Source organism: Nyctereutes procyonoides, unplaced genomic scaffold (assembly GCF_905146905.1).
Source record: "Nyctereutes procyonoides isolate TBG_1078 unplaced genomic scaffold, NYPRO_anot_genome, whole genome shotgun sequence".
Taxonomy (NCBI): Eukaryota; Metazoa; Chordata; class Mammalia; order Carnivora; family Canidae; genus Nyctereutes; species Nyctereutes procyonoides.
Window position 1 is genome coordinate 6,049,757 of NW_026575051.1, and position 27,560 is coordinate 6,077,316.

The 27,560-nt window shown below is 51.3% G+C and overlaps 1 protein-coding gene across 2 annotated transcripts; it reads left to right on the plus strand.

Annotated features, from left to right (window-relative positions):
• Nucleotides 1–4,163: 4,163 nt before the first annotated feature.
• FGD2 (FYVE, RhoGEF and PH domain containing 2) lies at nucleotides 4,164–27,274 on the plus strand. Of its 2 annotated transcripts, none has more exons than XM_055330734.1 (16): nucleotides 4,164–4,394; nucleotides 7,753–7,987; nucleotides 9,557–9,637; nucleotides 10,561–10,709; nucleotides 12,322–12,478; nucleotides 12,693–12,831; nucleotides 13,362–13,420; nucleotides 13,665–13,811; nucleotides 14,410–14,502; nucleotides 20,599–20,678; nucleotides 20,759–20,789; nucleotides 21,221–21,313; nucleotides 21,921–22,052; nucleotides 25,056–25,202; nucleotides 25,760–25,906; nucleotides 26,287–27,274. In XM_055330734.1, the coding sequence occupies exons 1-16, from the start codon at nucleotides 4,327–4,329 to the stop codon at nucleotides 26,500–26,502; spliced, it is 1,974 nt and encodes a 657-aa protein (XP_055186709.1). In that variant the 5' UTR covers nucleotides 4,164–4,326; the 3' UTR covers nucleotides 26,503–27,274. The 2 variants fall into 2 exon arrangements, with proteins under 2 accessions (XP_055186709.1, XP_055186710.1); XM_055330735.1 differs by having other exon boundaries at nucleotides 4,173–4,245.
• The last annotated feature ends 286 nt before the right edge of the window (nucleotides 27,275–27,560 follow it).

Sequence of the window (27,560 nt, forward strand, 5' to 3'; positions counted from 1 at the left end):
AGGAGTTGGACAAGCTGATGGAGGTGGGTGGAGAACCCACAGACCCACTTCAACAAGTGTGAGTGAGCTACTGGCATCAGGCCCACGCATGGCTGCTATGGCCCCCCCTTCTATCCATGGTCAGCTTGTGGGGGATAGCATTCTGGAATTGTGGTTCCACTTTAGTGCAGTTGACGCAGCCCAGAGCCACCCCTCAAAGTCACAATCTCACCCTGGTAGAAATTGGCTGGGAAGGTTAACCAGAGCCAGACCAGGAGGGTCTGCACAGCAATACCAAGGGATTTGGGATTTCTTCCAGTTTTAGAGACTGTGTGTTGAGCTGGAAGCAAAGGTGGATGTGTCCCTGGTGATATCCTGAAAGTGATAGGCATACTGAGGCTGAGGTCGGAGGGCAGGAAGGGGTGCCTATGGAACCCTGGGGTAGATTCTGAATTGGCTGTGGAGGCTATGTGTAAATGAGGCCCCAAGGTCTGGACAGAGCCTCAGGGGTGCCTGCACATGAGAAGTCAGGGAGGAAGGCTGGGAGTACAGTGAGAAGCTGAGATCAGGGAAGGGGGAGACCAGGGAGGCAGAGCTCTGGAAGATTGTTCTGGGTGTGGGCATCACGTTCTCCTTCCTGGGCCAATGCAGCTCTGATGGCGGCTGTGCCACATTCAGAGTTGGGCTCCTAGGTGGTCTCCTGCAGGTGCCCCTGTACACTCTCCTGGCCCCATATGAGGGGCTGATGATGCTGTTGGGGCCTAGACTCTGCTCTAGAAGCCCACGATACTGGGAGCTGAGGGCTGAGATAAGCCTCTGGGCTCAGGATGTAACATTTGTCCATTCCACATGCCTTCGGAGGCCCTATTATATTCTGGACACTGGGCTGGGCTGGGGATCAGGGCCTGGGGACATGCCCTGCCCACAGGGAGCCAGTGTACAGTCTAGTGGGAGGCAGAGGAAGAAACTGGGCATGGCAGTTGAGGGAAGAAGAGTACCAAAGAGAGAGGCCTCCCTAGACCTGGAAGGATGGTCCAGGAAAAGTGGCATTTAAAGTTGAATTTGAGGGATCCCTGGGTGGCGCAGCAGTTTGGCACCTGCCTTTGGCCCAGGGCATGATCCTGGAGACCCGGGATCGAATCCCACATCGGGCTCCCGGTGCATGGAGCCTGCTTCTCCCTCTGCCTGTGTCTCTGTCTCTCTCTCTCTCTCTCTCTCTCTCTCTCTCTCTCTGTGACTATCATAAATAAATAAATTTTTAAAAATTAAAAAAAAACTTAAAAAAATAAAATAAAATAAAGTTGAATTTGAGCAAGCCCCTAGATCTAAGCACCAGGGACAGGAAATCCAGAGGTCAGCCTTGCAACTGGCAAAGTCCTGACTGTAGGACCTGTAGGGCCAGCAACCCAGTATCCTCTTAGCTGTATTGTGTGGGAAAACAAAAAGAATGAAGTAAACCAATGAATGGAAAGAGGGTTGGTTAATAGATGGGACATCGTAGCATGTGGACCTTATTTGAATCCTGATTTTTATTTTTTTAAGTAATCTCTACCCCCAACATGGGTCTCGAAAACTCACGACCCCTGAGATCAAGAATCACACACTCTACCAACTGAGTCAGCCAGGTGCCCTGGCTCCTAATTAAAAAGAAAAAAAAAAAGGGACGCCTGAGTGGCTCAGTGGTTGAGCATCTGCCTTTGGCTCAGGCCATGATCCCGGGTCCTGGGATCGAGTTCACATCAGGCTCCTGGTGAGGAGCCTGCTTCTCTCTCTGCCTGTCTCTCTCTCTCTCTCTCTCTCTCTCTCTCTCTCTCTCGAATAAGTAAATAAAATATTTTTTAAAATGATGGATTAGTCTGCTAAGCCTGCCATAACAAAATACCACAACCTGAGAGGTTTAAGAGAACATAAATTTGTTTTGCACAATCTGGAGGCTTGAAGTTCCAGATCAAAGCACTGGCGGGGTTCTGTTTCCGGTGAGATCTCTCTTCCTGGCTTGCAGCTGGTCACTTAGCCTCACATGGCCTCCCCTCAGAGGGTGTGCACGGTTGGAGGAGAGGTGGGTGTGAAAAGATTGCTCTTCCTCTAATAAGGCCACCAATCTTTAGAAGAACCTTATTCTTATGAACTCATTTAAGCTTAATTACTTCCTAAGAGCCCTATTTCCCAATATAGACACGCTGAGGGCTAGGGCTCAATAGATACATTTTAGAGAGGCAACTCAGTTTATAGCAGATGATTTTTTAAAATTTTATTTATTTATTCATGAGAGACAGAGAGAGAGAGAGGCAGAGACACAGGAGGAGGGAGAACCAGTCTCCATGCAGGGAGCCCGGGACTCTATCCCGGGTCTCTAGGATCCATAGCCTGCGCTGGAGGGGCGTTAAACCTCTGAGCCACCCGGGCTGCCCTGCAGATGTTTATGAGAAAATTGGCACTTTGAACGCTGACTTGGTATTTGATTATATTAAGGAATTATTGGTAAATATCTCTTGGGGTATGATAATGGTAATATTGTTTTTTATACATACACATGTATATAACATATATATGTATGTATGCATATGTAGAATGATACTGTGTGAGAGTATATATATATCTCCTTATCTTTTAGATACACACCAAAGTATTTATGGGTGCAATTGTTGGACATCCAGGATTTGCTTCAAAATGGTAAAGGAGAGTGAATGTAGCTGCAGAGGAGACAAGACTGGCCATGAATTGATGGTTGTTGGGTCTGGGCTATGGGTTCATGGGAGCATATTATATTATTCAATCTGTTTTTGCATGTGTTCTAAATTCTCCATAATAAAAGGGAAAAACAAAAAGTAAAGAGGATTGGGACATCTGAGTGGCTCAGTCAGTTGAGCATCAGACTGGGTCTGATCATCAGGTCAGGGTGGTGGGATCAAGCCCCAAATCAGGCTCAGTGCTGGGTATGGACTCTGCCTAGGATTCTCTCTCCCTCTCCCTCCACCCCTCCTCCCACTGTTCTGTCTCCCCCTGCCTCCCACCGCCTAAATAAATAAATCTTTAAAAATTAAATAAATAAAATCTTTTTTTAGAAAAGTGAAGAGGATTAGTGAAGTTTAGGGTTGGGGGTAGGAGCCAGGCATCTGTTAGAAGAAACTGCTCAGGCAAAGCTCTGAGCTAGTGAGGCAGGTGGGTGTGTAAGGTCCCAGGGGGTTAAAGGCGCTGGAGTGTGAAGCTGTGCCAGGCACTTAGGGTAACAAGATGACTAAGGCTCAGTTCAGGACAAAGATGAGTCTCAATGGAGGGCCCTGGTTCCGGACCAGTGAGACCAGAACCCAGTGGGAGAGCCCTGAAGGGCTAGTAAGGCTGGAATAAGGGGAATACAGGTAATTGGCATTTGTTGTGGAAGTGTTGGGAAATCAGGTGGTAAAGGAAGCTTCCTGCAGAGACAACCCAGCATGCTAAGAGCAGGGAAGTCTGAGGATGACACAGCAAGAACGTGGTCATCCAGGTTCTCAACCAAATCTTTGCTGAAATTATACATTACTTATGTTCGGTTTGGAAATCTGACTTCTTTTGTGTTCTTAATGGGTGACTTTGGTCAGGTTACTTAATCTCTCTGATCCTCAGTTTTCTCTTTTGTAAAATGGGGGTAGGAAAAGGATCCGCCTCATAAGACTATTGTAGGATTAAATGAGAAAATGCTTGTAAAGCACTAAAAAGAGTATGCGTTAGCTGTTATTATCAGAGTTTCAGGGAGGAAGATGTCCTCCCCTTGGGCAAGGAGGTGGAGACAGCAGCCATTAAAATGAGAGCCCCAGTGGGAAGATGAGAACAGCCTTGCACTCCTGGCTGCTAACCCCATAACAGGTTTGGGATCTATTTTTAGTTTAAAAAAAAAAAAAAGTGGTTTCCTCACAGCAGTGAGCAGGTCAGATGCAGAAAATAAGTTGCTGAGAAAGCCTCAAGTAAAATCCACTGGGCCTTAAGAGAAAGTGTGACTGGCCAAGATCAGCCACAGGCTGGCTCCAGAAAATTTGTCTGGGCCCCCTTACCCCTTGGGGGCTGCCTCTGGAATGAGGTGTACAGGAGTGAAAGGTCAGGCCCTGTGAGGGAGGAGTGGGGCCTCAATGGCTCCTCCCCCCTGCAAGGAAGCACAGGCCTTTCCCCTTCAGGGCTGTGGCTCCAGGACCACTTCCTCCTTCCTCACTCTGAAGGAAGGAGCAGGCCTGCTGAGCTCCTTGGAAAGACCAGAGCACCTTCCAGGATGCCTTAGCCTGTCTGTGACCCCAGGTGGGAGTGCCCGAGGGTGCCAATTAGAGGCCTCCCTCCCTGTTTCAGGGGTAGCTGAGGACCACCCCAGAGACCTGCAGAATGGAGGGAGAGAGTAAGGAGAAGCTGGCATCTGTGTCCAATCTGGTGACTGTGTTTGAGAACAGCAGGTATGGCGTGGTGGGGGTGGGAAGGGTCACCAGGGCCAACTGGTAACCTCCCTCTAGCTCCTCTGCCTGGCCCGGGCCCCCATCTGCCCACCTCCAGGCCCTCCCAGTCTCCAGGCTGAGGATCAGGGCTGGGGCCACCTTGGGCCCTCACAGTGAGCAGTTCCCTCTCTGGGCCCATCCTGAACACCTCCTAGGTGGTTCCTCCCAGCATAGAGGAGTGCGGTCAGGTCCCCGGAGCTGGGCAATGGTGAGCGCATGTGCACCGATATGTTGCGGAGAGTCCAGACGTATGTAGTTCTGAGTGAGTATGGGTGGACCAAACATAGTGTTTGGGTTTCGGGGCTCCACCCATTGCCTCTCCAGCAGAAACAATAGCTAATACTTATTAAACACTTACTCATTGTAAGTAGGACAGCCATATAGTTTGTCATTCAAGTCTGTGCACAATTAAGACTAGAAGTGGACGCCGTTAAATATTTTTGGCAGAGGGGAGGGGACAGTAGAAAAAGCTGAGATTGTATTGGGCAAATCTGGATGTATCATCAGCCTACCTTTGGGGCAGTATTCTAAGTGACTTGTCTGACTTATTTCATGTAATTATCTAACAGCCTCCTGAGGGCAGGTCTATTTCTATTCCCATCTTTTTTTTTTTAATTTTTATTTATTTATGATAGTCACACAGAGAGAGAGAGAGAGGCAGAGACACAGGCAGAGGGAGAAGCAGGCTCCATGCACCGGGAGCCCGACATGGGATTTGATCCCAGGTCTCCAGGATCGCGCCCTGGGCCAAAGGCAGGCGCCAAACCGCTGCGCCACCCAGGGATCCCTATTCCCATCTTTTGATGAGACAATGGATGTACAGAGAGGCAGGGGGTCAGGGGAGCACCTGGGTGGCTCAGCGGTTGAGCATGTGCCTTTGGCTGAGGGTGTGATCTCAAGGTCCTGGGATCAAGTCTCACACCGGGCTCCCTGCAGGGAGCCTGCTTCACCCTCTGCCTATGTCTCTACCTCTCTCTGTGTCTCTCCTGAATAAATAAATCTTTAAAAAGAGAGAGAGAGGCAGGGGGGCTCAAAATGCTTTAAATTCATGGGTAGAGGCTTCCATCTGAAGGGAAAAAAACTGGGCGAGATGTGTGGAGGTCATTGGTGGCCCTGGCAGGGGTGGGGTGTGTGTGTGTATGCACGCAAGTGCGTGAGCGTGCCTGTGTGTAACGTTAATTTACTCTGCAGACATTTCTTAAACCTGGGACTGTGTTAGGGACTGTTGTCGGTGGCATTGTCTGGAAATAGACTGTAAGGTAGAAATCTGTTTCAGTAGGTTTACTGGGGATAGTTTTGGGAACGACAGCTGTCAGGGTGAGGCTAGAAGTACTGGGAGAAGTTGAACTGTGTGAGCTTGCAACAGAGGCCTCAAACTGTCCCAAGGAGCTCTGGAGCTGAGCTGCCCCTCAGATTGTTTCAATAGAAGCAAAGCAAGGGGTCTTTGTACCCCCACATGGACTAGTCATTGGATATGGGCTTGACCTGGGATGAGGCATCTGTCTTTCAACCAGGGCAACTCCCAGAGAGAGACCTTGTCAGTAGCTGTCAGCCACCATACTGCCAGCAGCTGGGGGAAGAGAGCCGCAGTCCTGAAGGGGGTGTGGGTGGCACAGCATAGCATCATACAGGACCATAGTGGACACAGGAGGTGAAAGAATGATCCCTGCCGGGAGGATTTGTTTTGGGCACTAAGTTCATGGAATTACTGTGATCCAGTCATAGGCAGTAGATTTCCTGAGAGGGGCCTGGATGCGGTGCTGAGGTCACTCAGAGCAGACAAAGACTTCAAGGTAGACATGGCATAGATGTGGACCTAGAAGGGCTGTGCAGCTTGTTGCGCCGGTGACGTTACCCCACCTCTCCCAGGGTTCTTTGCCAAGCCCGTTCTAGTTCAGCACCGAGGACAGCTCTCGGCACCACCTCCCCGGGCCACCACCCACCCCTGGGGTGTGGGGAGAGAGTACCACCCAACTCAACATGCCAGGCATGCCCAGTGGAGACCCTCAACCTGTGTGCTGTGCCCAGGCAACAGCGGGCAGGGGGAGGCAGCCCTCAGACCAGAATGGGGTCAGAGGAGACCTTGCCCGCAGGGTCAGAGTCTCCCCTTATCAGGTGAGAGGCCCTGGGCCAGTGGCCTTGGCTTTGGCTTTCTTGTGCGGTCTTCTAGCACCTTAGCTGATCTGAAACTGAGGGGTGAAAAGGAAACAGAAGCTGGCTTGGGGCACTTGGAGGGAAATGCAGAAGCTGAAACCAAATGTAGAACAGAAAGCTCGAGGCCCAGCTATTTCTGCAAGCTGAGGAACCAGGCCCTGGGGTGCCAGAGAGATGGAGGAGCCCATGAGGAGCCACTGAGGACTGGCTTCCAATCCTCTCTCTACCACCAACCATTGGTGTGACTTGGGGCGGACATGTTTCTCCTTGATTCAAATGGGAAGGGGCAGTGTAGGGCGAAGGCTCGAGAGCCAGCATGCCTGATGAATCCCACCTTTGCCACCCATAGCTGCAGGTTACTTACGCTCACTGTACCTCAGTTTCCTTAGCTACAAAACCAGAGTAATGAAAACCTTTCTCAGAATTTTGGAGATTTTGTACCTCTCTGGTCCTCCATCAACCAGCCTGTCTTCTCATTGTGAGCCTTTCCATACCAAAGGGAATGGGCGCAGCCTCAATCATGGGATATACTCAGTGAGGGTGTTCTCTTTTATCTAAAGAATTTAGCTGGCCTGTAGACTCTGTAGGTAAGATAAACACACACAAAGCTCCCTTTCAAAGATCCGTTCCTGGAGGAACAGCAAAACTGCTTCCAGACTGGCTTTCCCCTCTACTAGAGGTGTGGAGGGCACAGCTCCTATTGATAAGCCCCAGGTTTAGCAGCTCTGCTCTCCCTTTAGAGTGTTCCATGGCTCCCAACTTCTCTCCATATGTAAGTTACTAAGATTTTAGGGCCTTTCCTGCTGCAGAGACTAAAAACAGAGGTGAGGTAGACAGATGAGGGTGATCTGCTACCACTTAGAAAGCACTGTATGCAGAGGAGGGGTTCCTCATTGCATTTTAAAGAAGGAAGTATGTAGTTCCCCCAGGAAACAAAACAAGTCTACACTGACTCATCTTGAAGACTAGAGTTCCCTCCAAGAAGATGTTGGGGAAGGAAGTGGATGTTTTACTTAGCAAATTTCTCCGGAGTGTCAGGCACTCGGGAACCACTCCATCACAACTGTGATTTGCATTAATCACCTCTAAATCTCCACCAGGAAAGTGCTAGTCTTCTTTCTATTTTACAGCCAGGAAACTCTCAGGTCTGTTTTGTTTACCCCAGGATTCCAGGAGCAGCATCCAGAGTCAGCAAGCTGGAGATTGAACATCACCACCCTGGATGCAGGTCTCCCCCACCCGCAGAGCCATTGAAGGAGCCTAACCTTGGGGAGACCCTGAGGGGGTCCGAGCCCAGGATGGTCAGCAGGAGGTACCTGAGCTCCCTGAAGAACAAGCTGTCCAGTGGGGCCTGGAGAAAATCTTGCCAGCCTGGGACCGACCCTGGGCCAGGGACACAGGTGCCTGAGGGCTAGAGTAGAAGTGGGGAGCTGGGGGGACCACTTCACTAACCTCCTCTCAGCAAATTCTCTCCCAGCCAAAGCCAGCACTTCCCTAAGCGAGGGTCTTATGTCACCAGAGATCCATTGAAAGTAGATTCTCCTTTCTTGATGGGCTTTGATTAAATGCCTACAATGTACCCCACTGCTGGCATGATTTCACATCCCCCCCCACTGTAGGATTCTTTCAGACAAGGACATGAAAACTCAGACAGCTTAAAGAACTTGTCCAAGGTCACACCACTTGTAATAGTCTCCATTTTGTGAACCTGGTGCCCTTCCCAGGTGTGGCCTCAGTTTACTCACTGAAGGAGGCAACAATCCCAACTAGAAATATAGGTTAGGGCTAATCCTGCCCTTAGACTGATCCTTGGACAGGTCACCTCCCTGGTCTGGGTGTCAATTGGCTTGTCTGCGGAGTTCAAGGGCTAGGCTGTGTGATACCATGTACCCCGGAGCCAGACTGCCAGGGATCATGCCCCAGCTCTTCTGCTTCCTAACTGTGTGACCTTGGGGAAAGCACTTTAACATCTTTGTGCCTGTTTCTTCATTTATAAAATAGGGATGGCAATCATAGTAGTAGGTTCTGGTTACCAGTTGCCATATAACAAATCACTCCAACATGTAGTGGCTGAATGCATTTTATTATTTCTCACAGTTCTGTGGGTTGACTGGAATGCTACTGGGGTGTTTTTCTATTGGTGTCACTTGGGGCTTGTCTTAATCAGCTTAGGGCTGCCATAATAAAAGACCATAGACCGTGTGACTTAACAAAAATATGTTTCCTTACAATTCTGGAAGTCTTAGATCAAGGTACCGGCAAGGTTGTTTTCTGGTGAAGCCTCTCATCCTGGCTTATAGATGGCTATCTTCCCTCTGTGTCCCCATGCACATACTCTCCTGGTTTCTGTCCCTCATCTTATAAGGACATCAGTTCTATTGGGTTAGGAGCTCACCCTTATGGCTTAATTTACCCATAATTATCTCCTCAAAGGTCTTATCTCCAAATACAGTCATATTGGGGGTTGAGGGCTTCAATGTATGGATTTGGGGAGGAAGGGGCACAATTCAGTCCATACTAGGGTCTCTCCAGAGGGTGGCTGAGGCTGGAATGCCCAAGGTAGATCAATTCTCAAGCCTGGTGCCTGGGCAGGGACAGTACAAGCTGGGTCCTGCTTGGATGCTGGCATGGCTGGACCCTCGGCTCTCTCTCTATGATGTCTTTGGACCTCTCCTCTCAATGTGTCCTCTCCATCAGAAAAGCCAGACCTCCAGATGTGGTGGTTCGTGGCTCCCACGAGAGCATAAGCTTCCAAGAAGCTTCCTAGGCCCAGAACTGGCATAGCCTTACTCCTGCCCCATTCTTTGTTCAAGTGATCCCACCACTAACCCAGATACATAGTGCGAGGGCATGAGTGCAGGTTGGTGGGCATTCACTGGGACATCTTTGGAGACTGCACTGGGGGTCCCCATCAGAGGACACCAAAGCTGTCTCTCTCCTTCTCCTTCTCCCCCTCCACCCACCTGCAGGAGCCAGAGGAAAAGAGGATCGTCCAGGAGCTACTGGAGACAGAGAAGGCCTATGTGGCACGCCTTCATCTGCTAGACCAGGTCAGTGGCCAGAATACTGCCCCATGCTGCCCCGAGCCCCAGCACCCAGGTCTCCTCACCCCACCTCTGCTCTCCCTCTGTACACCTCACCAGCACTGAGAGTTAGGACCTCGGGTATGATTCTAGGAATTCAGTCCTTTATCTCCATTGGCTGGAGTTGGGGCAAAAATCAGGATTTAGTGCATTTATGCCACTTGGCCATTCCATCCCCAGTGCTTGGGCTGGCCTCACATGTAGCAGAGTGCACATGTCCTTCCCAGCCCCACACAGAATCCTCATCTGTCACCCTACCACCCGACATTCTCACTGTTATTACCCCTTCACACTTTTTTTAAAAAAATATTTTCTTTATTTATTTGAGAGAGAGACTAGAGAGTGAGCAAGAGAGAGAGAGATTGAGGGCATGAGCAGAGTGGGCAGCAAAGGGAGAAGCAGACTCCTCGTTGAGCAGGGAGCCTAATGCAGGGCTCAATCTCAGGACACCGGGATTATGACTTGAACCCAAGGCAGATGTTTAACCAACTGGGCCATTCAAGCGCCACCTCCTTTCACACTCTCCTAATAAGCCCCAAGCAGGAATATTAAATATTTGTAAATCTGGAGCATGATCTTTAGCTTGGTGAAGTCCAAGACCTTGAGTGACCCTAGATGGGCCCATTTCTGACACTCACCAGCTGTGAGCCCCTGGCCAAGTCCCTGAGTCTCTAGGGCTTCATTTGCCCATCTGTAAAGTGGCCAGAACACAGCTCTCTCTCTTCCTGAGCTTGTTTCAAGTATGATGGGAGACTGAAGAGGTGAAAGCATTCAGTAAACTGGGGAGGGGCCCCTAAGACCCCAGGCTGTGCTCCTGTCCCTCTAGGCTGCTATGTGGCTGGGGGGCCCTACTCTGCCACAGGCCTAGTGACCGGCAGTGGCGGTTGCAGGTGTTCTTTCAGGAGCTACTGAGGGAAGCCCGCAGCAGCAAGGCCTTCCCTGAGGATGTGGTCAGGCTCATCTTCTCCAACATCTCCTCCATCTACCAGTTCCACGCTCAGTTCTTCCTCCCAGAGCTGCAGCGGCGACTGGATGACTGGTGAGGGCACACCCCAAGCCCCTGGGGTCCCCTGATTGCAGCCCGGGTCAGGTCAGGGTGTGACACCCCCAGGGCACTGGGTTTGGTCTGTTAGGTTCCTGCCCTTGCCATTGGCCATGACTGTCTCTTCCTCTGGTGTCCGTCTGTCCTCACAGCAAGGGACTTAGACAATGAGCATGTGTGTGTCCTCGGAAAGGGATGGGTCAGGCCCCCACTAGACTGGGAAACTTAGGAGCCAGTGGAACCAGCTGGTGCTAACTGAGGGCTTCCTACATGCCCAGCCTTGGGCTTTAGACCTATTAACGCACTTAATCTTCAAAGGCCTTTGTGATGATGCCATCACAGTGATGCAAGAAACAGTCTTCGTTTTCAGAGATGACCACTGAAGCACGTGGTGATGGACTTACTTGCTTTATATATTTTGCCAAAGAAATGCCATGATGTCTGGGATGTCTTTAAAATTCTTCAGCAAAAAGGAATGTCGGTAATTGTTAAATCTGGTGATGGATAGATAGGGTTCATTATTTTATTCTTTTCCCATCATGATTGCTTACAGTTCTTCACAATAAAATGTTGGTTTGTTTTTGTTATTATTTTTTAAAGATTTTTAAAATAATATTTTATTTATTTATTCATGAGAGACACAGAAAGAGGCAGAGATACAGGCAGAGGGAGAAGCAGGCTCCCTTTGGGGAGCCCATTGCAGGACTCAATCCCAGGACCCTCGGGGTCATGACCTGAGTCAAAGGCAGATGCTCAACCACTGAACCACTCAGGCGTCCTCAAGATATTTTTTTTTTAGATTTTATTTATTTATTTGAGAAAGAGAGTATGTGAGCAGGAGGAGAGGAAGAGAGAATCTGAAGCAGACTCCATGCTCAGCTGAGAGCTGGGTACAGGGCTCGATCCCACAGCCCTGGGCCGAAACCAAGAGTCAGACGCTTAACCAACTGCACCACCCAGACATCCCTGTTTTTTATTTTTTTGAAAGATGATCCTATGCCTACCATCATTCCTATTTTTTCCCAATGGGAAAATAGAGGTACAGAGAAGTTAGGTGACTTGTCCAAGAACACACAGCTAGAGTAAGTGGAACAGTTGGGAATCAAACTCAGGCAGGCCAGCTTCAGTGACTGTAGGGCCCCCCATCACTCTGCTGTAAACAGCGCACAGCATGACCCTGGATATGTTCTTACCCCTCCGAGGCTGTTTCTTCATTTCTAAGATGGACCGATGATCACCCCCTGCAGAGTTGTGAGAATTAAATGGGATAAGACATGCAGCATGTCTTGGGCAGGGCTTGGCTTGTGGTCCTCGCTACCACTACGGCAGAAGCTTCAAGTGGTTATGGGATATGTGTTTTGGGCCCGACACTGCATTGGGTCTTCTGGTGAAAGAGAATAGCATCTGCTGTCAGGGTTCACAGTCTAAGGAGGCTGGACCCTATGGTCTATACATGTGCGTGGGGGTGACATGCCCCCATACCTGCACCCAGAAGTGCAGCAGAAAGACAGTTTGGGGGGTGGTTCAGAGGCTCTGGCCTAACTTGACCCTGCCTGAAGTCAAGAGAGGAGGTCCTCAGGCTGAAGGCAGTAGGGTGGCCCTCTTGCAGGACAGCAACCCCCCGCATCGGCGATGTGATCCAGAAACTGGCCCCATTCCTGAAGATGTACAGTGAGTATGTCAAGAACTTTGAACGAGCTGCTGAGCTGCTGGCCACCTGGACTGACAAGTCTGCGCCCTTCCAGGAGGTGATCACCCGCATTCAGGTGAGGTTGGGTGGGGGGTGGGGCTGAGTCTCCACTGCCACCCCCGGTGCGTACTGGCTTGGTTTCCCTGAGGGATTTGGGGTACCTCCGGCTCAGCTGCTTGCACAGGCTCCAGCGCCACACTCCCCTGCCCCCTCCCCTGACCCTCTTGGCAGCCTGATCCGCCCTTCCCCACCCTTACCCCACACTCTTCCTCCTTCCATCCCTCCCCAAGAGCAGCGAGGCCTCCGGCAGCCTGACTCTGCAACACCACATGCTGGAACCCGTGCAGAGAATCCCACGCTACGAGCTGCTGCTCAAGGAGTATGTTCAGAAGCTGCCAGCCCAGGCCCCAGACCAGGCCGATGCTCAGAGTGAGGATACCCCCAAGGAACCCACGGGGCTAGGGAGGCCTGAGCCACTCCCGTTTACTTACTGAACATCTGCTAAAATGGTTGGAATAACTATCAGCTATCCGCAGTGATTGTTGGCACTTCACAGACATTATCTATGCCACTGGCCATTTTTTACAGACACTCAGACCCAAAGAGATCAAGTGATTTGGCCAATGTCACACGACCAGAAAGGGGCAGAGCTGGGATTTGAAGCTATGCCTCTATTATGCCAAAGTCCATGCTCTTTCCCCAGCACCCCTGGGTCTGGCTTGGATGGGGGAGTCACAGAAGCCCAAAGCCTAAGTCCTGTCTTTCAGTGGCTTCCAGTCTCTCCACTCTGGGTGGGAAATGGCCCCCATCATCCGGTCATCTCATGTGCTGGGCCGGGCTACTTACACCATCACTCATAGCAAGCCCTAAGGCCACTTTGTTAAGCCTCAAGGACTTCCTGCCTCAGCCCCCAGCCCTCAATTTTCAGGAGTTAATTCTGGCTCTGCGCCTCCCTTCAGAAGCGCTCAACATGATCTTCTCAGCCGCTCAGCACTCCAACGCGGCCATCAGTGAGATGGTGAGTAGCCGGCCCTCAGGGCGGAGCCGCAGGCGTCCCCAGGGGTCCTGTACCCCCTCCCCGCAGCTCTCAGCCTCCCCCAGCCCAGCCAGGTCTCTATCCATTCATCCCCTGATCTCTCCCCATGCTACCTGGCCCCCTGCTGCCCTCTCCCTTCACATCCCATCCTCGTCCACACAAGGCAAACCTTCCAGAAGCAGGTGGGCCCTGCGTGGCCTTGGCTGAGGCTCCCTCCCTGTCCCAGGAGCGGCTGCAGGACCTGTGGGAGGTGTACCAGCGCCTGGGCCTCGAGGGCGACATAGTGGACCCCTCCAACACCCTGCTCCGGGAAGGCCCTGTCCTCAAGATCTCCTTCCGCCGCAGCGACCCCATGGAACGCTACCTTTTCCTGGTACAGGGATGCTAAGCAGCCCGCCCTGAGGGAAGTTCATGGACCACTCTGGCCCAGGTCCTGCCTGCCTGGTGTCTACCTGCAACGAGAAACAGGGAAGAGCCTGCTTCTCTGTCCTTCTCTGCTTTGGTGCTGGGGTGACTAGACAAGTCACATGCTGCCTGTGGGCCTCAGGGATTTCCAACTGAGGGGTGTCTCAGATAGGCCCTAGGAAGCAACAGTTAGATTTGCACTAAAAAGGCCGGGGTAGGGGGTGGGGGTTAGGGAGGGAGTCACCTGGTCCTGCCTGGAGGTCGGGGGCAGGGAACTGCAACATCCCATAGGCCCCTGCAGCCCTGAGCCCCCATGAGAAAGGCCTTGTAAGTTTGATGCCCACAGACTATGGCAACCCTTCAGTGACCATCGTCATTGGTTTGGAGGCTAGACAACCTCTTCCTCATCATACCTGTGACTCCTGTGAGCTGTCCCGGAGCGTGGCAAGAGAGGGAGATGCAGTGGTGCTCCACCCACTCCCACGGAAGCCCTGCTCCCCATCCTTCTTGCCCTGCTGTTCCACAACCACTCACCACACCCACTCACCATTTCATGTCTCCTACAGTTCAACAATATGCTGCTCTACTGTATACCCAAGGTCATCCAGGTGGGCGCCCAATTCCAGGTGAGGACCCGCATCGACGTGGCCGGAATGAAGGTGAGAGACTGCCCACACATGGTCAGGCTTCATCCCAAGGGTGGAATTGAGGATGAGGAATAGCAGGAAGGTTCATGCTGGGTTCTCAGTCCAGGAGAGGTGGAAAAGTTTGGGGTTGGAGTTCTCCCATATGGGCCCCCATAGGCCTGGCCCACTCTTTGGGGCAATGCCCACCCCGGCTCGGCCTCTCTCTGCTTTCCCTATTAACTACACAGTGCTTTGACAACTTTAATATATACATAAAACCCCCGGGAGTCTTGTTAAAATGCAGGTCCTGTTTCAGTAGGTCTGGGGTGGGGCCTGAGACTCTGCATTCCTCACCAGCTCAGGCAGGGGCGGGGAGGATGCTACTGTTGTATGTCCACAGGCCACACTTTAAGTTGTAAGGGTCTACACTGTCAGCTTAGCTGCTGGATCGTGTGTGTTCCCAGCCAGAGATGACCACAAATGAGCAGGAACAGCAGCCCATAATAGTGCCCACCGACTGCCTGGTGTCCATGGGTTGGGCCCTGCACCATCCCATCAGATTCTCACGGTACCCCTATAATGGAGGGGCTATTATTTTCCTTTTCATTTTTTGGGTTTTTTCTTTTTTAAAATAAAACTTTTATTATTTAAAAATATAGATAATACATGTCCTAAAATCAAATGTAAAAATATATATGAGAAGTCTCCTCGCTACTCTCTCCCCTAGTTCCCTTCCTGGAGACAGGCTTTGCTTCTTATGAAGGCTTCCAGAGGTAGTTTTTACAGACACAAGCTAATAATATATTTATTATTGCTTCCTTAAAAAAAGATGATTTATTTGAGACAGAGAGAGATAGAGAACACAAGCAGGGAAGAAGGGTAGAGGGAGAAGCAGACTCTCCACTGAGCAAGGAGCCCGACTTGGGGCTCGATCCCAGGACCCTGGGATCATGACCCAAGCCAAAGGCAGACGCTTAACCAACTGAGCCACCCAGGTACCCCTATTTGTTACTGCTTCGTTACTTATGTTTCACATAAAGGGTGAAACAGTTTTCCATAGACACCGTTCCGCACTTTGCTTTTTCGACTAAGCACTAACTCTGGTGATTGGTGCACATCAGTACATTAGGAGCTCCCTCACCCTTCTGCATAGCTACTGAGCATCTCCATGTGCAGAAGATACCATAAGTCATTTAGCCAACCCACTCCTGAGGGACATTTAGATCGTCCTCAGTGAATAACTACAAATGAATAACTATGTACATGCCTGTGTGTAAGTGTATCTGTAGTTAATCCTATTTTAAAAAATAAAGAAATAAACTGTGGCACATCTAGACAATGGGATATTATTATTTGGTGATAAAAAGAAATGAGCTATCAAACCATGGCAAGGCATGCAGGAAACTCCAATGCATTTTGCTAAGTGAAAGGAGCCAGTTTGAAAAGGCTGCACACAGTATGATTCCCGCTATCTGACATTCTGGAAAAGGCAAATCTATGGAGGGAGTAAAAAAGATCAATGGTTTCCAGGGGTTAGCAGGGAGGGAGGGATGGATAGGCAAAGCCTAGAGGATTTTAAGAGCAGTAAAACTATTTCATGTGGTACTATAGTGATACATGTCATTACTCATTTGTTCAAACCCACGGCAAAGGGCAGCCCGGGTGGCTCAGTGGTTTAGTGCCGCCTTCAGCCCAGGGCCTGATCCTGAAGACCCGGGATCGAGTCCCATGTTGAGCTCCCTGCGTGGAGCCTGCTTCTCCCTCTGCCTGTGTCTCTGCCTCTCTCTCTGTGTGTGTCTCTCATGAATAAATAAATAAAATCTAAAAAAAAAAAAAACCACGGCAAGTATATATGTATACATATATCATATCTTCTTTATCCATTCATCTGCCGATGGACGTCTGGGCTCTTGCCATAATTTGGCTATTGTGGACATTGCTGCTATAAACATTGGGGTACAGATGCCCCTTTGGATCACTACATTTGTATCCTTCGGATAAATACCTAGTAGTGTAATTGCTGGATCATAGGGGAGCTCTATTTCTAACTTTGTGAGGAACCTTCATGGTGTTTTCCAGAGTGGCTATATTTGCATCTCCACCAACAGAGTAAGGGGGTCCCCCTAAAAGTCTTTTAAAAGGAAACCAAGGCCCAGAAAGGTTATAATTTGCTTGGCGGTGCACAGCAAATCCTGGTTTCAGCAATCAAACCAGGTATAGCAGAGTCCAGAGTCTCTATACCTAATCACCATACTGGACTGTGTCCTATTAAGGCTTCAACGCAGAGGAGCAAAGCTTATGCAGAATTGCAGGCTTAGTGGAATAAGTCAGGGGGCCAGGAGCTTTCTTGACAATTCCTCTCTGGTCACTGAGCCCCAGTATGTCCTGACACCTGGGGCTGGGAGAAGCAGAGGTCAAGTCTAGATTATCTTGGTACCCTTCCATTTCCCCCATCCTGTATCCCTATCACCCCCTTCCAGCCCTCTCCCAGGATCTGCCGCAGGAAGGAGGGGCAGGTGGGAGTTGAGCCAGGACCCCCCCATCCACTGGAGAATCTCTGGGCCTCTGAGAGCCCTCAGCAGGAGGGCTTTAGGCTTGCTCCTGACTGACATTTGGGCCCAATCAAGGACCTAGAAATGGGGTACAGCCTGAGAGTGATGAAGGCCAATGAGGGGACCTGGGTTCCTGTGGGGATTCCATCCCACTCCCCATGCCTGAGCTGACTGAGGTCTTTTATGAATGCAGCCCCTCAACCTGGGGCAAGCAGCTTCCCTTCCTGAGTAGTTGGAATGTCCCAGAGGCCAGGGTGTGTGCAGACTTGTATCTCTGGGAGTCTTGGTGAGAGAGATTGAGAAAGGCAGGTTTATGGAGAGTAACAGAAAAAAGTGGAGACAAGTAGCCCTGTTTTAGGACTGGCAGAGACCCAGACATAGAAAAAGAGGCAGAGATTGACAGATAGAAAAGCAAAGAAACAGGCCAAGACAGAGTCATAAAGAGAAAATACATAGAGACAGGACCAAGAGCGTCAATACGTGCTGGGTTCCTGGCACCCGCCAATCCCAGTGAGTGCATCTCCTGCACACTGTACCTGATGCTCCGGAGACTGCACAGCACCTTCTCCCAAATGGCACAGACCGGGCAGGTGCAGAGCTATCCACCTGCCCGCCATCTGCACAGGAACCATTTTCTGAGTCTGCAGTCTGAAGGCAGGTCTGGCCTTTGACCACCATGATGGTTCCCAATGGCCTATGATCCCCTGGCTTCTTCCTTTCTGGACAGCAGGGAGGCCTAGTTCTCAGCAGCTGACTCTCCCCCAAGGTCTGTGTTGATCCTAACACTGTGCCATCCTGCATAAGGCCAGCCGAGGAAGAAGGAAGGGATACCCAGAGCTTCCATGTACAACTGTGTAGGTTGGGCACTCCACAGGATGAGCACACCTCATCCACAGCAGATATCATGGATTGTTTATTTGCAATTCTCATTGTCCGGCAGATGGCAGTCAAGTGTCTTGTTCCAACAAAATCTGAACATTATGCCTGTTTGCCAACAGATGTCAGTAAAGTGTTTTGAAGAAAGGGTGTCTTTTTCTAATTAGCACAAAGGCACCTGAACCAGCCCAGACCTAGGGAGTGGTAGAGACTGGGTGCAGCAGATCCTGGAAATGTCCTTGAGAAGCTTTCATCCTCCCCCTCTGCAGAGGTGGTCCCTGCTGCTCTGGTCAGAAGCTGCCCTTTCTCTACTAAAAGCATCATATTTCTTTTTTGTTTGTTTGTTTGTTTAAGATTTTATTTATTTACTCGACAGAGAGATAGAGCCAGAGAGCACCAGCGGGGGAATGGCAGAGGGAGAGGGAGAGAAGCAGGGTTCCTGCTGAGCAGGGAGCCCGATGCAGAGCTCGATCCCAGGACACCCAGGATCATGACCTGAGCCGAAGGCAGATTCTTAATCGACTGAGCCACCCAGGCGTCCTGCATCATATTTCTTTTTACCTCTGGATCCCAAACCTTAGATTTCTCCTCTCTTTCCCTCTCCCTCACCAGTTAGTCGTGGAGTCTTGCCAGATTCCCTGATATCGACCCCCAGGGAGAAAGCTTCTCTCTTCCCAAGTGCAGGCAGGCTCATTTCCCCTGGATCCAGCCCTTCTTCACCCCTTGCACGCAGCCACTGGGATGGCTTTCCCAAACACCTCTTTCCACATGAGCTTCTCTCCACTCGTAAACCTTCTAGAGCCTCAGATTCCAGTCCAAATCACATCAGGCCCCTTCCAGAGGGAACAGACTGATTTCAAAGGCCTGACGGGCAGAGCAGGCCTAACGTGAAGAAGGATGTACCCAGAGTCAGTGTTCTCGGGGACACGGCAGGCTGCCCTGAAAGTGGGCAAATGCTTGGTCACCACATGGCAGGGAGCAACGGAGTGGCTCAAGCGTCAGGTGGAACAACAAAGTTCCATCACACTCAGGCTCTTGTCTATGCCTTAGTTTCCCTTTGCAACTCCACATACTGCCTGGGAGAGAGGTTTGTGCTTACGGGACTCTGGGGGCGGGGTGGAAATAGATATTCCTCGCCCTTCCCCTTGGAGCGCCAAAAACCTGATTCGAATCCTCGATCTCCCTTTAGATACTGTGTGAGCTCAGGCAGGTCTCTTGCCCTCTCTGAGCCTCCATCTCCGCATCTCCTAAATGAGGGTAGTAACAGCTCTCTCCCAAGATTACTCTGAAGATTTTCTTTATCTTTCTATTAGGGACAATTTAAAGCCAAGAAAGTAGTACAATGAACCCCTGTACACTCATCACCTGGCTTCAACAATCTCAAAGCCAGTCTTTCCCCCAGCATTCCCCCTCCTAATCCTCTTTCCACTGGATTATTTAAGAGCAAATCTCAAGACCCATAATCATTTCACCTATAAATACTTCAGTATGTGTCTAAAAGAGATAGGAACTCTTTTTTTTTTTTGCCATAAAAGGTGACAACAGTACCATTATCACATCTAGCAAATTAATACTAATTATTTAATAATATTAGGATCCTTTGGTTTTCTTTGACTTGTAAATGTCTTCTCACAGCTGATGTGTTTGAATCATTTGTGATGTGTTTCTTACATCCCTTCTCATCTGTTACACATCCCCTCCTCCTTTTTTTCATTTATTAATTAAAGAAATCATCTCATTCTCCAGTAGCGTTTCTCACAGTCTGGATTTTGCTGCTTGCACCCCTGTGGTGTCATTCAACATGTCCCATGGTCCCCCATATTTCTCATCAACTGATAGTTAGCCTAGAGGCCTGACCAGATTCAGCTATGCAAGACGCTGGCTGTCGCTGCCCTCAGGTGGCGTGTCATGGCTAAACATTAGGATTGATTGGTGGGTTCAACAATTGTATCAGTTAAATAGGAACATATATTGGGGCACCTGGGTACCTCTGTCGGTTAAGCATCGCCTTCGACTCAGGTCACGATCTCAGGGTCCTGGGATTGAGTCCCATAAGAGCTCCCTGCTCAGTGGGGAGCCTGCTTCTCCCTCTCTCCTTACCTGCTGCTCCCCCTGCTTGTGCGCGCTCTCTCTGTCAAATAACTAAAATCTTTAAAAAGTAAATAAATAAATGAGAACAGTATGGAGAGCTCATGAGCTCAGTGGCCAGCGCGTAGTAAGCGCTCTCTGGCTGGCAGCCTTCTCAGTGGCCGTGGGGCTCTGGGACAAGAGGACAGAGAGAGAGACAGGAAATGGCATTGTCTGTTGACTCTCTGAATTGGGCAACCAATTTCTTCATTCACTGTATGGGATAGAGGGTCTTATTCTAGGCCTTAGGTCTGCTCCTGAAATAGCTGTGTGCCCCAAACCCAATTTATGACCCAATTTCCATTTTTTGGTGACTCTTTTGTCAGAACTGTCACTCCTACCTCACACTAACCCAACTTTGCTGCTGCTGAAATTCCAGGAGCTTCCATGTCCTGTTTGCTTAGAGTGCAGCCTGGTTGCAGGTGCATTTGCTCCGCTCCACAGGTTTAGGGAGGCCATGGAGAAAGTCCTGATCCCTGAATTGTTCCTTGAGCATGAGCCATCTCCATCCATCCGACAGTGCCTGGGGTCAGGATGTGACTGAACCAGTCGCCTCCCTCTCATCCCCAACCAGGTACGGGAGCTGACGGATGCAGAGTTCCCCCACTCCTTCCTGGTGTCTGGGAAGCAGCGCACCCTGGAGCTGCAAGCCCGGTAGGCATGGAGCTGCCCAGCTGGGTGGGGAAAACCTGGGAGGGGCTGCTCTCCTCAACCTGTGTTCACTTTCCGAGCAGGTCCCAGGAAGAAATGATTTCCTGGATGCAGGTATCAGAACATTCAGGCCCCTGGGATTCTGAACCCAGCCTACCCACCCAGGCTGAGGGGGAGGGAGGGGTGCATGTGCATGTTCATGCATGCATGCATGCGTGTGTGTGTGTGTGAAAGAGAGAGAGAGAAAGTGTGTGCCCCGATGCTCCCTCTGCTTCCTCTGGAATCGCTCTGTGGTAGTTTGGAATCAGACCTGCATTCAAATCTTGCTGCCTTTCACTGTCTAGCTGGGTGGCCTTGGGCAAGTCACTTAATGTCCCTGAGAGTCGGTCTTCATCTCTGTAGTGTAGGGCTAACAGTCTCTCCTTCCTTTAGTCAGCTGGGATGGGCAACCAGTAGGCTTTCAGCAATGTCTGTTGACACAGTGTGGATGGATGGGCAGATGAGCCCTCCCTGTCACCCCCTAACCACTTCCCATGCCCCCTTAGGCCTGCCAAGCAGCCATTGACCAAATCGAGAAGCGGAATGAAACCTTCAAGGCTGCGGTCCAGGGCTCAGAGGGAGACGCCCAGGAGCAGGAGGTAAATGAAACCTTTGCATCCTTCACTGGAGCCACCAGCCACACATGCTTATTCCCTCTCTTTGCTCTGCCCAGCCCAGCCTGGAGGGCAGGGGAGTGTCACCCACCAGGAGTGATTTCAAGGAGACCAGGGAAAGCCCATCCACCCCAACCTCAGAAACTCAGGGCCAAAGGTTCTCCCATTAGCAAAAATTTCCTTTGGGAGCCTCTGTATGCAACCCTCCCTAGGAAGGTTTCACATCCATGTGGCTCGGGCTGTGGGGCGGGGCAGGTTCAGGTTGAAAGCAAGACTGAGGTGGAAGGTGGGTATGGCGGAGAGGGAGAGTATCTGGGACTTGATGTCCACTCTGAGCTCCAACTCTGGCTTGCTGGGTATCTCTGCTGAGTCCCTTGACCTCTCTGGGCTCAGTTTCCTCACCCGAAAAGGAGAGTAATAGTACCTGACTCACCACATAGTCTTTGTCAGTCCAGTTGGCTCCATGTGGATGCCCCTGGGAAGCGTGGGACACAACCCCTGCCACGAGCAGGTGGATGGACAGAGGCCCAGGGCTCGGGCCTGTGTGGAAGGAGGTCATGAGGTCATGAGGTGCCCACCTACTGCCCAACAGCTGCAGTCCGAGGAGCTGGGCCTCCGGGCGCCGCAGTGGGTCCGGGACAAGATGGTGACCATGTGCATGCGCTGCCGGGAGCCCTTCAACGCCCTGCGGCGTCGCCGCCACCACTGCCGAGCCTGTGGTTTCGTGAGTAGTCCCACCGGCACCCCTGACTCCACGTGTTCCCTCCTCTGCCCCCACCTTCCCGCCCTCCGGCCTCCCAGCCAACTCTGCCGGCTTCAACCCGTGCAACCCAGAGGCGCTGGGCACTAACTCTGTGCCAGGTACTGAGTGGCCTTGTTCGGACCTGACGGTACCCACCTGGGATGCAGGGGCTTTTGTGACCCCTGTTCTGCACCTGGGGAAATGAGGCTTGCCAGGGGTTAGACCATGTGTTCAAGGTGCTCCCCAAAGCTGGCCCTACTCCTTCATCTCCTTTTTCTTTTTCTTTCTTTCTTTCTTTTTTTTTTAAGATTTAAAAACTTTATTCACGAGAGACACAGAGAGAGAGGCAGAGACATAGGCAGAGGGAGAAGCAGGCTCCCTGGGGGGAACCCAATGTGGGACTCGATCCCATGACCCTGGGATCAAGATCTGAGCCAAAGGCAGACACTAAACCACTAAGCCACCCAGATGCCCCCCTTCATCTGTTCTTACCACCATTTCCTGAGAGCCCCAGACCCTGCACCAGGAGATGGTCTCCCATTCCAGGTGGGGCCTGCAAACCCCCCAGCCCCCCTCAGACCTTGCATCCACCACCCTACCAGCCCTACGCCCATCGTCCTGTCTTCCTGAGCGAACTTGAGAGGCCACTCCTCTCCAAGGAAGTCCTCGGGCCTCCAGCACCTGCTCAGTTCTGTGGCTAGCTGTGCCTCAGTTTCCTTGCCTGTGCAATGGGGATTATAATACGTACCTCCAGGGTGGTAGTGAGCTCCTCCTTTCCTTCCTCAGCAGTTTAGGCGTGGTTCACTCAGAGGAGCACCCACTAACTGATTGAGGAACCTGTCCACTCCTCTTATCAGCTCAGGCCTGGTTATCAGGGGCAAATCTTGCTTTGCTTCTGAAGCACCTGCTGCACTTGAGCTGTTCTCTGTTGACATGACAACCCCCTTCCGTTTACTCTGCAAACAGAGAAGCTCTTTCTGATCTCAGTCTTTAATGAGCTCCATGGGGCTGGAGACAACCAGCTGGGCAGGTTGGGGCCAGTCAGGGATGTGTCCCCAAAATGTATCACATGGCAGTTGGGACACAGAGTAAATTTCAAGGACTGGGGACACACCTGTGTTCCGATGTGAGCGACAAGTTCTATCAGAGCCAAAGAGAAAGGATCTGGGGATTCGCTACTATTCTTGGTGATTCACGTCTGTAAATAAGGGTTGAGTCGACTAACGTTTGCCAACTGGGTAAGTGGTTCCTAAAGAACTTGTTTAAAAGAGTTTAAAAATATGAAGACGCACCCAGAATAACAACTCCCATGGACTTGCCTTCAAGGTACAGGGAAGAAATATAATATTCTGACAACTAAATGAAATGTACGATCCTTGATGGGATTGTGGATGGGGAAAAAACAAAACCAGCTGCAGAGGTTACTGGGGATAATCTGATCATGAGCCACCTATAGACAGTAATCTTGTATCAATGTTAAATTTCCCAAATATGATCATGACATAATGAATAGGCAGGAAAATGCCCCTGTTCTGGAGACACAGGCTATTTATCTGAGGGTGTGGTCATGATGACTGTCATTTATACTCAAATGATTCAGAAAAAAATACACACATATATATATAGAGAGAGATGAAGCAAATGTGGCAAAAATGTTAACAATCAGTGAGTTTGGTGGGGGCAGTATCATTGCCTTACTCTTACAACTTGTCCATGGGTTTGAAAATTTTCAAAATAAAAAACTGGCGGGGCACCTGGGTGGCTCAGTGGCTGAGCATCTGCCTTTGGCTCAGGGCATGATCCCGGGGTCCTGAGATCGAGTCCCACATCGGGGTTTCTGCAGGGAGTCTGCTTTTTCCTCTGCCTATGTCTCTGCCTCTCCCTGTGTATCTCTCATGAATAAACAAACCAAATATTAAAAAAAACAACAACAACTGGTAGAGGAGAAAATAAGTACACACCAACAATACAAAAAGTCTAAATCTCAATAAAGTAAAATGTTCCTAAGGTAATTGAAGCCCTCTTTTGGGGCTCTATGAGATACTCTGAGCCCAATTTCAGGATTTCTCATGCCTGTGCGTACCTTTGTATTCTGTGAGTCATCCTTTCAGTGGTTTGGATGCCCAGTTTCTGTCTCCCCACCTGCCAGACGGGAATCCTGGTGAGGGTGAGGAGGCCAACCCTTCCCCTGTGGGTCCCTGCCAGGCCACCGTGCTGTGCTGGGCACCCAGATGAGCCCCTGATCTCTGCGTCGTGCTCTCCATTTCCAGTTCCACATCCGGGGCTCACTGTGACACCCCGTTCTCCCGGGAAGTGACATCCTGCAGCACCCATGCTTGTCTCTGAGTCTTGTCAGAGTCTCCTGGACTCCCCAGCATGATCCATGTCAGCCTGCCTCAGGGCTTTCTCCATGCTGGGCTGGGGATGGGCCCCATTCCGCCGAGTACACATGACAGGTCTTCCCGGCAAAAACGACCAGCCCAACACTTTTTATTAGAACACGCTTGACTCTAGGATTGCGCAGATTGCAAGATTTGCCTGACTCTTAAAGCAAAACCTGGGACTTTAAATACCTGTCCTGTTTGTGGAGGGACAGCTGCTGCTGGTGAGCCAAGTGGCCCTGGGCAGGTCACTGCCCGCCTGCTGTTGGGTGAGGATGAAAGCCCCGGCGGGGTGGCTGGGACAATCAGATGAGATGGCAGAGGGGAGAGAGAGCTTGGAGAAGTGGATTAGATGCAGGGCTGTGTGCAGGGAAGCCCCTGGAATTAACAGCCGTCCTTGCAAAAGGGGATCAAGAGGCACCTGCAGGGGGGGCCAGCTCTTGAGCCTCCTCCTGGCGCAGCTCAGAGCCTGGGCTCTCCCGCTGTGCCTCTGCCAGCACAGGGGACCACCTGCCTCTGCCTCCATTCCTCTGCCGAAGCTTGCTCTGTCTTCTTCCTGTCCCTGGGTGCTTTCACGCCCCACCTCCTGCCCATCCTCCCCCAGGTGGTGTGTGCCAAGTGCTCCGACTACCGGGCTGAGCTCAAATACGATGACAACCGGCCCAACCGGGTCTGCTTCCACTGCTACACGTTCCTCACCGGAAACGTGCTCCCGGAGGACAGGGAGGACAGGAGGCGGGGCATTCTGGAGGTGAGGGCCAGGGGCCACCACTCAGCAAATGCGTGCGGCGCCCTCCGCGAGCTGGCCCTGTCCTGGGTGCTCAAGAACAGGCCCGCGGGGGTCACACTTCCCATCCTTCTCTCTGCGCACCTCCCCGGGAGGGGAGAAGACCCCCCCCCACGCATCCCAGCCGAACGTGGCTCCCACGTCGCAAGGTGGTTCCCTTCATGGACCTCTGACCACGTTCCCATCTCCCCCATTCTCTGCCTGCCCTGCCCAGAGGCCACACAGCTCGCTCCCTTCTCAGGCCCCCGTTCTGTTCCTGGGGCCCTCCCAGCACCTGCCCCAAGCTCAGGCTGGCTGGGGCTTGACCATGGCTCTGCCACCGGTCAGCTGCGTGACCCCAGGTCCCCGATGGGACCCCTCCGAGACTCAGGGACAATTAGCTCCTCCTTGTAGGGTTGCCACAAGGATTAGAAATAGTGATTGTCAAGCCCCCAGTCCAGTAGTGTCTGATGCACACTGGGTGCTCTGTTACCCGACAGTCTCTCTCTCTCTCTCTCTCTCTCTCTCTCTCTGGTTTTTAGAAAGGGTCCACGACAGGGTCTGAGCAGAGCCTGATGTGCAGCTTCCTTCAGCTGGTTGGGGACAAATGGGGCAAGAGCAGCCCCCGGGGCTGGTGTGTGATCCCCCGGGACGACCCCCTGGTCCTCTATGTCTACGCTGCCCCTCAGGTAATGCCACCACCTGCCTCCCAGACCCTGGCCCTCTCGCAATATGTGTGTGTATGGGGGTGAATAGTATTGGCTCCAAATGCCAGAGAAGGAAACTGAGACCCAGGGAGTCCCTGGTTCCCTCCAAGGCAGAGGGTTAGTGGCTTGCAGAGCTGGGCCCAGACTCCAGGTCACAACAGCTGTGCCCAGCAGGCAACCAGTCCTCCCCTTCCTTGGTGCCCTCTTACCAGTCCACCCTGCTTCGTGGGTGTTTGGGGGAGTGAGAAGTGGGTATATGGCTTTTACTTCAAACTGGCTGTCTGAGGTGGTGGCACTGAACAGAAAGACAGTGGCTCATGGCTTTCCTTTTATCCTTTTCCTTTTCCTCCCCCCCCCCCCAGGACATGCGAGCTCACACCTCCATCCCCCTGCTGGGCTACCAGGTGACTGCTGGGACCCAGGCAGATCCCCGGGTCTTCCAGCTGCAACAGTCAGGCCAGCTTTACACCTTCAAGGCTGAAACTGAGGAGCTGAGGGACCGCTGGGTGAAGGCCATGGAGCGGGCGGCCAGTGGCTGGAGCCCCAGGGGGCCCAAGGATGGAGACCTGTCTGACTGACCCACAGCTGGCCACTCTCCCCTTAAGAGCCAGGCTCCTGGCACGGGCTGACCTGCAGCCTCTGTGATCCACCACGCCAGCCTGAGCTCTCAGATAACCAATTTCCAGGGGCACCTGGATGACTCAGTCTGTAGAGCATGCGACTTTTGATCGCAGAGTCATAAGTTTGAGCCCCATGTTGGGTGTAGAGATTACTTAAAAAAATAAACTAAAACAAACAACCAATTTCTAGTCATTGGCACCCAGACTGTGTGCCTTGATCTAGGATTCAGAAAGTGCGTGTTTGTTCCTTTGGGAAGGGGTGACCAAGCATCTCTGTTTGCCCAGGGCTGAGGGGGTTCCTGGGACTTAGGACTTATAGTACTAACATCTGGAATGTCCCAGATAACCCAGGACTGTTGGTCACCAGTATGGTTCTCTGCCTGGGCTGTACGTTAGCATCACCTGAGGAGCTCTAGAAAAATAAATAAATATAAAAATAAACTAAAGGGTGCCTGGGTGGCTCGGTTAAGCCTCTGCCTTCAGCTCGGGTCATGATCCTGGGATCCTGGGATCGAGCCCTGTGTCTGGATCCCTGCTCAGTGGGGCACCTGCTTCTCCCTCTCTCTCTGCTTCTCCCCCTCCTTGTGCATGCATACTCTGTCTCTCTCTCTCGCACCAAATAAATAAATCTTCAAAAATTAAAAATAAGGAGCACCTGGGTGGCTCAGTGGTTGAGCATCTGCCTTTGGCTCAGGGTGTGATCCTGGGGTCCTGGGATCGAGTCCCACATCAGGCTTCCTGTGGGGAGCCTGCTTCTCCCTCTGCCTGTGTCTGTTTCTGTCTCTCCCTCCCTCTCTCTCTCTCTCTCTCTGTGTGTATGTCTCTCATGAATAAATTAGAAAATAAAATTTAAAAAAAAATTAAAAAAATTTAAAGTACCAATGTCCATATACATTACAAAGATGTCTGATTTCATTAGTCTGGGATGAGGGAAGCACAGGAATGTTTTAGGAGTACCATCCTGAGTCTCATGTTCAGCTTGGGCTACCCAGATGAAAAAGAGAGCAAGCAAACCA

What these genes read in the sequence shown, in the direction of transcription:
- FGD2 (XM_055330734.1), top strand. Translation starts at nt 4,327, where the DNA reads ATGGAGGGAGAGAGTAAGGAGAAGCTGGCATCTGTGTCCAATCTGGTG. An exon ending in GAGACGCCCAGGAGCAGGAG is followed by an intron (nt 21,314 to 21,920) that starts GTAAATGAAACC and finishes ACTGCCCAACAG; the next exon opens with CTGCAGTCCGAGGAGCTGGG. An exon ending in ATGTCTACGCTGCCCCTCAG is followed by an intron (nt 25,907 to 26,286) that starts GTAATGCCACCA and finishes CCCCCCCCCCAG; the next exon opens with GACATGCGAGCTCACACCTC.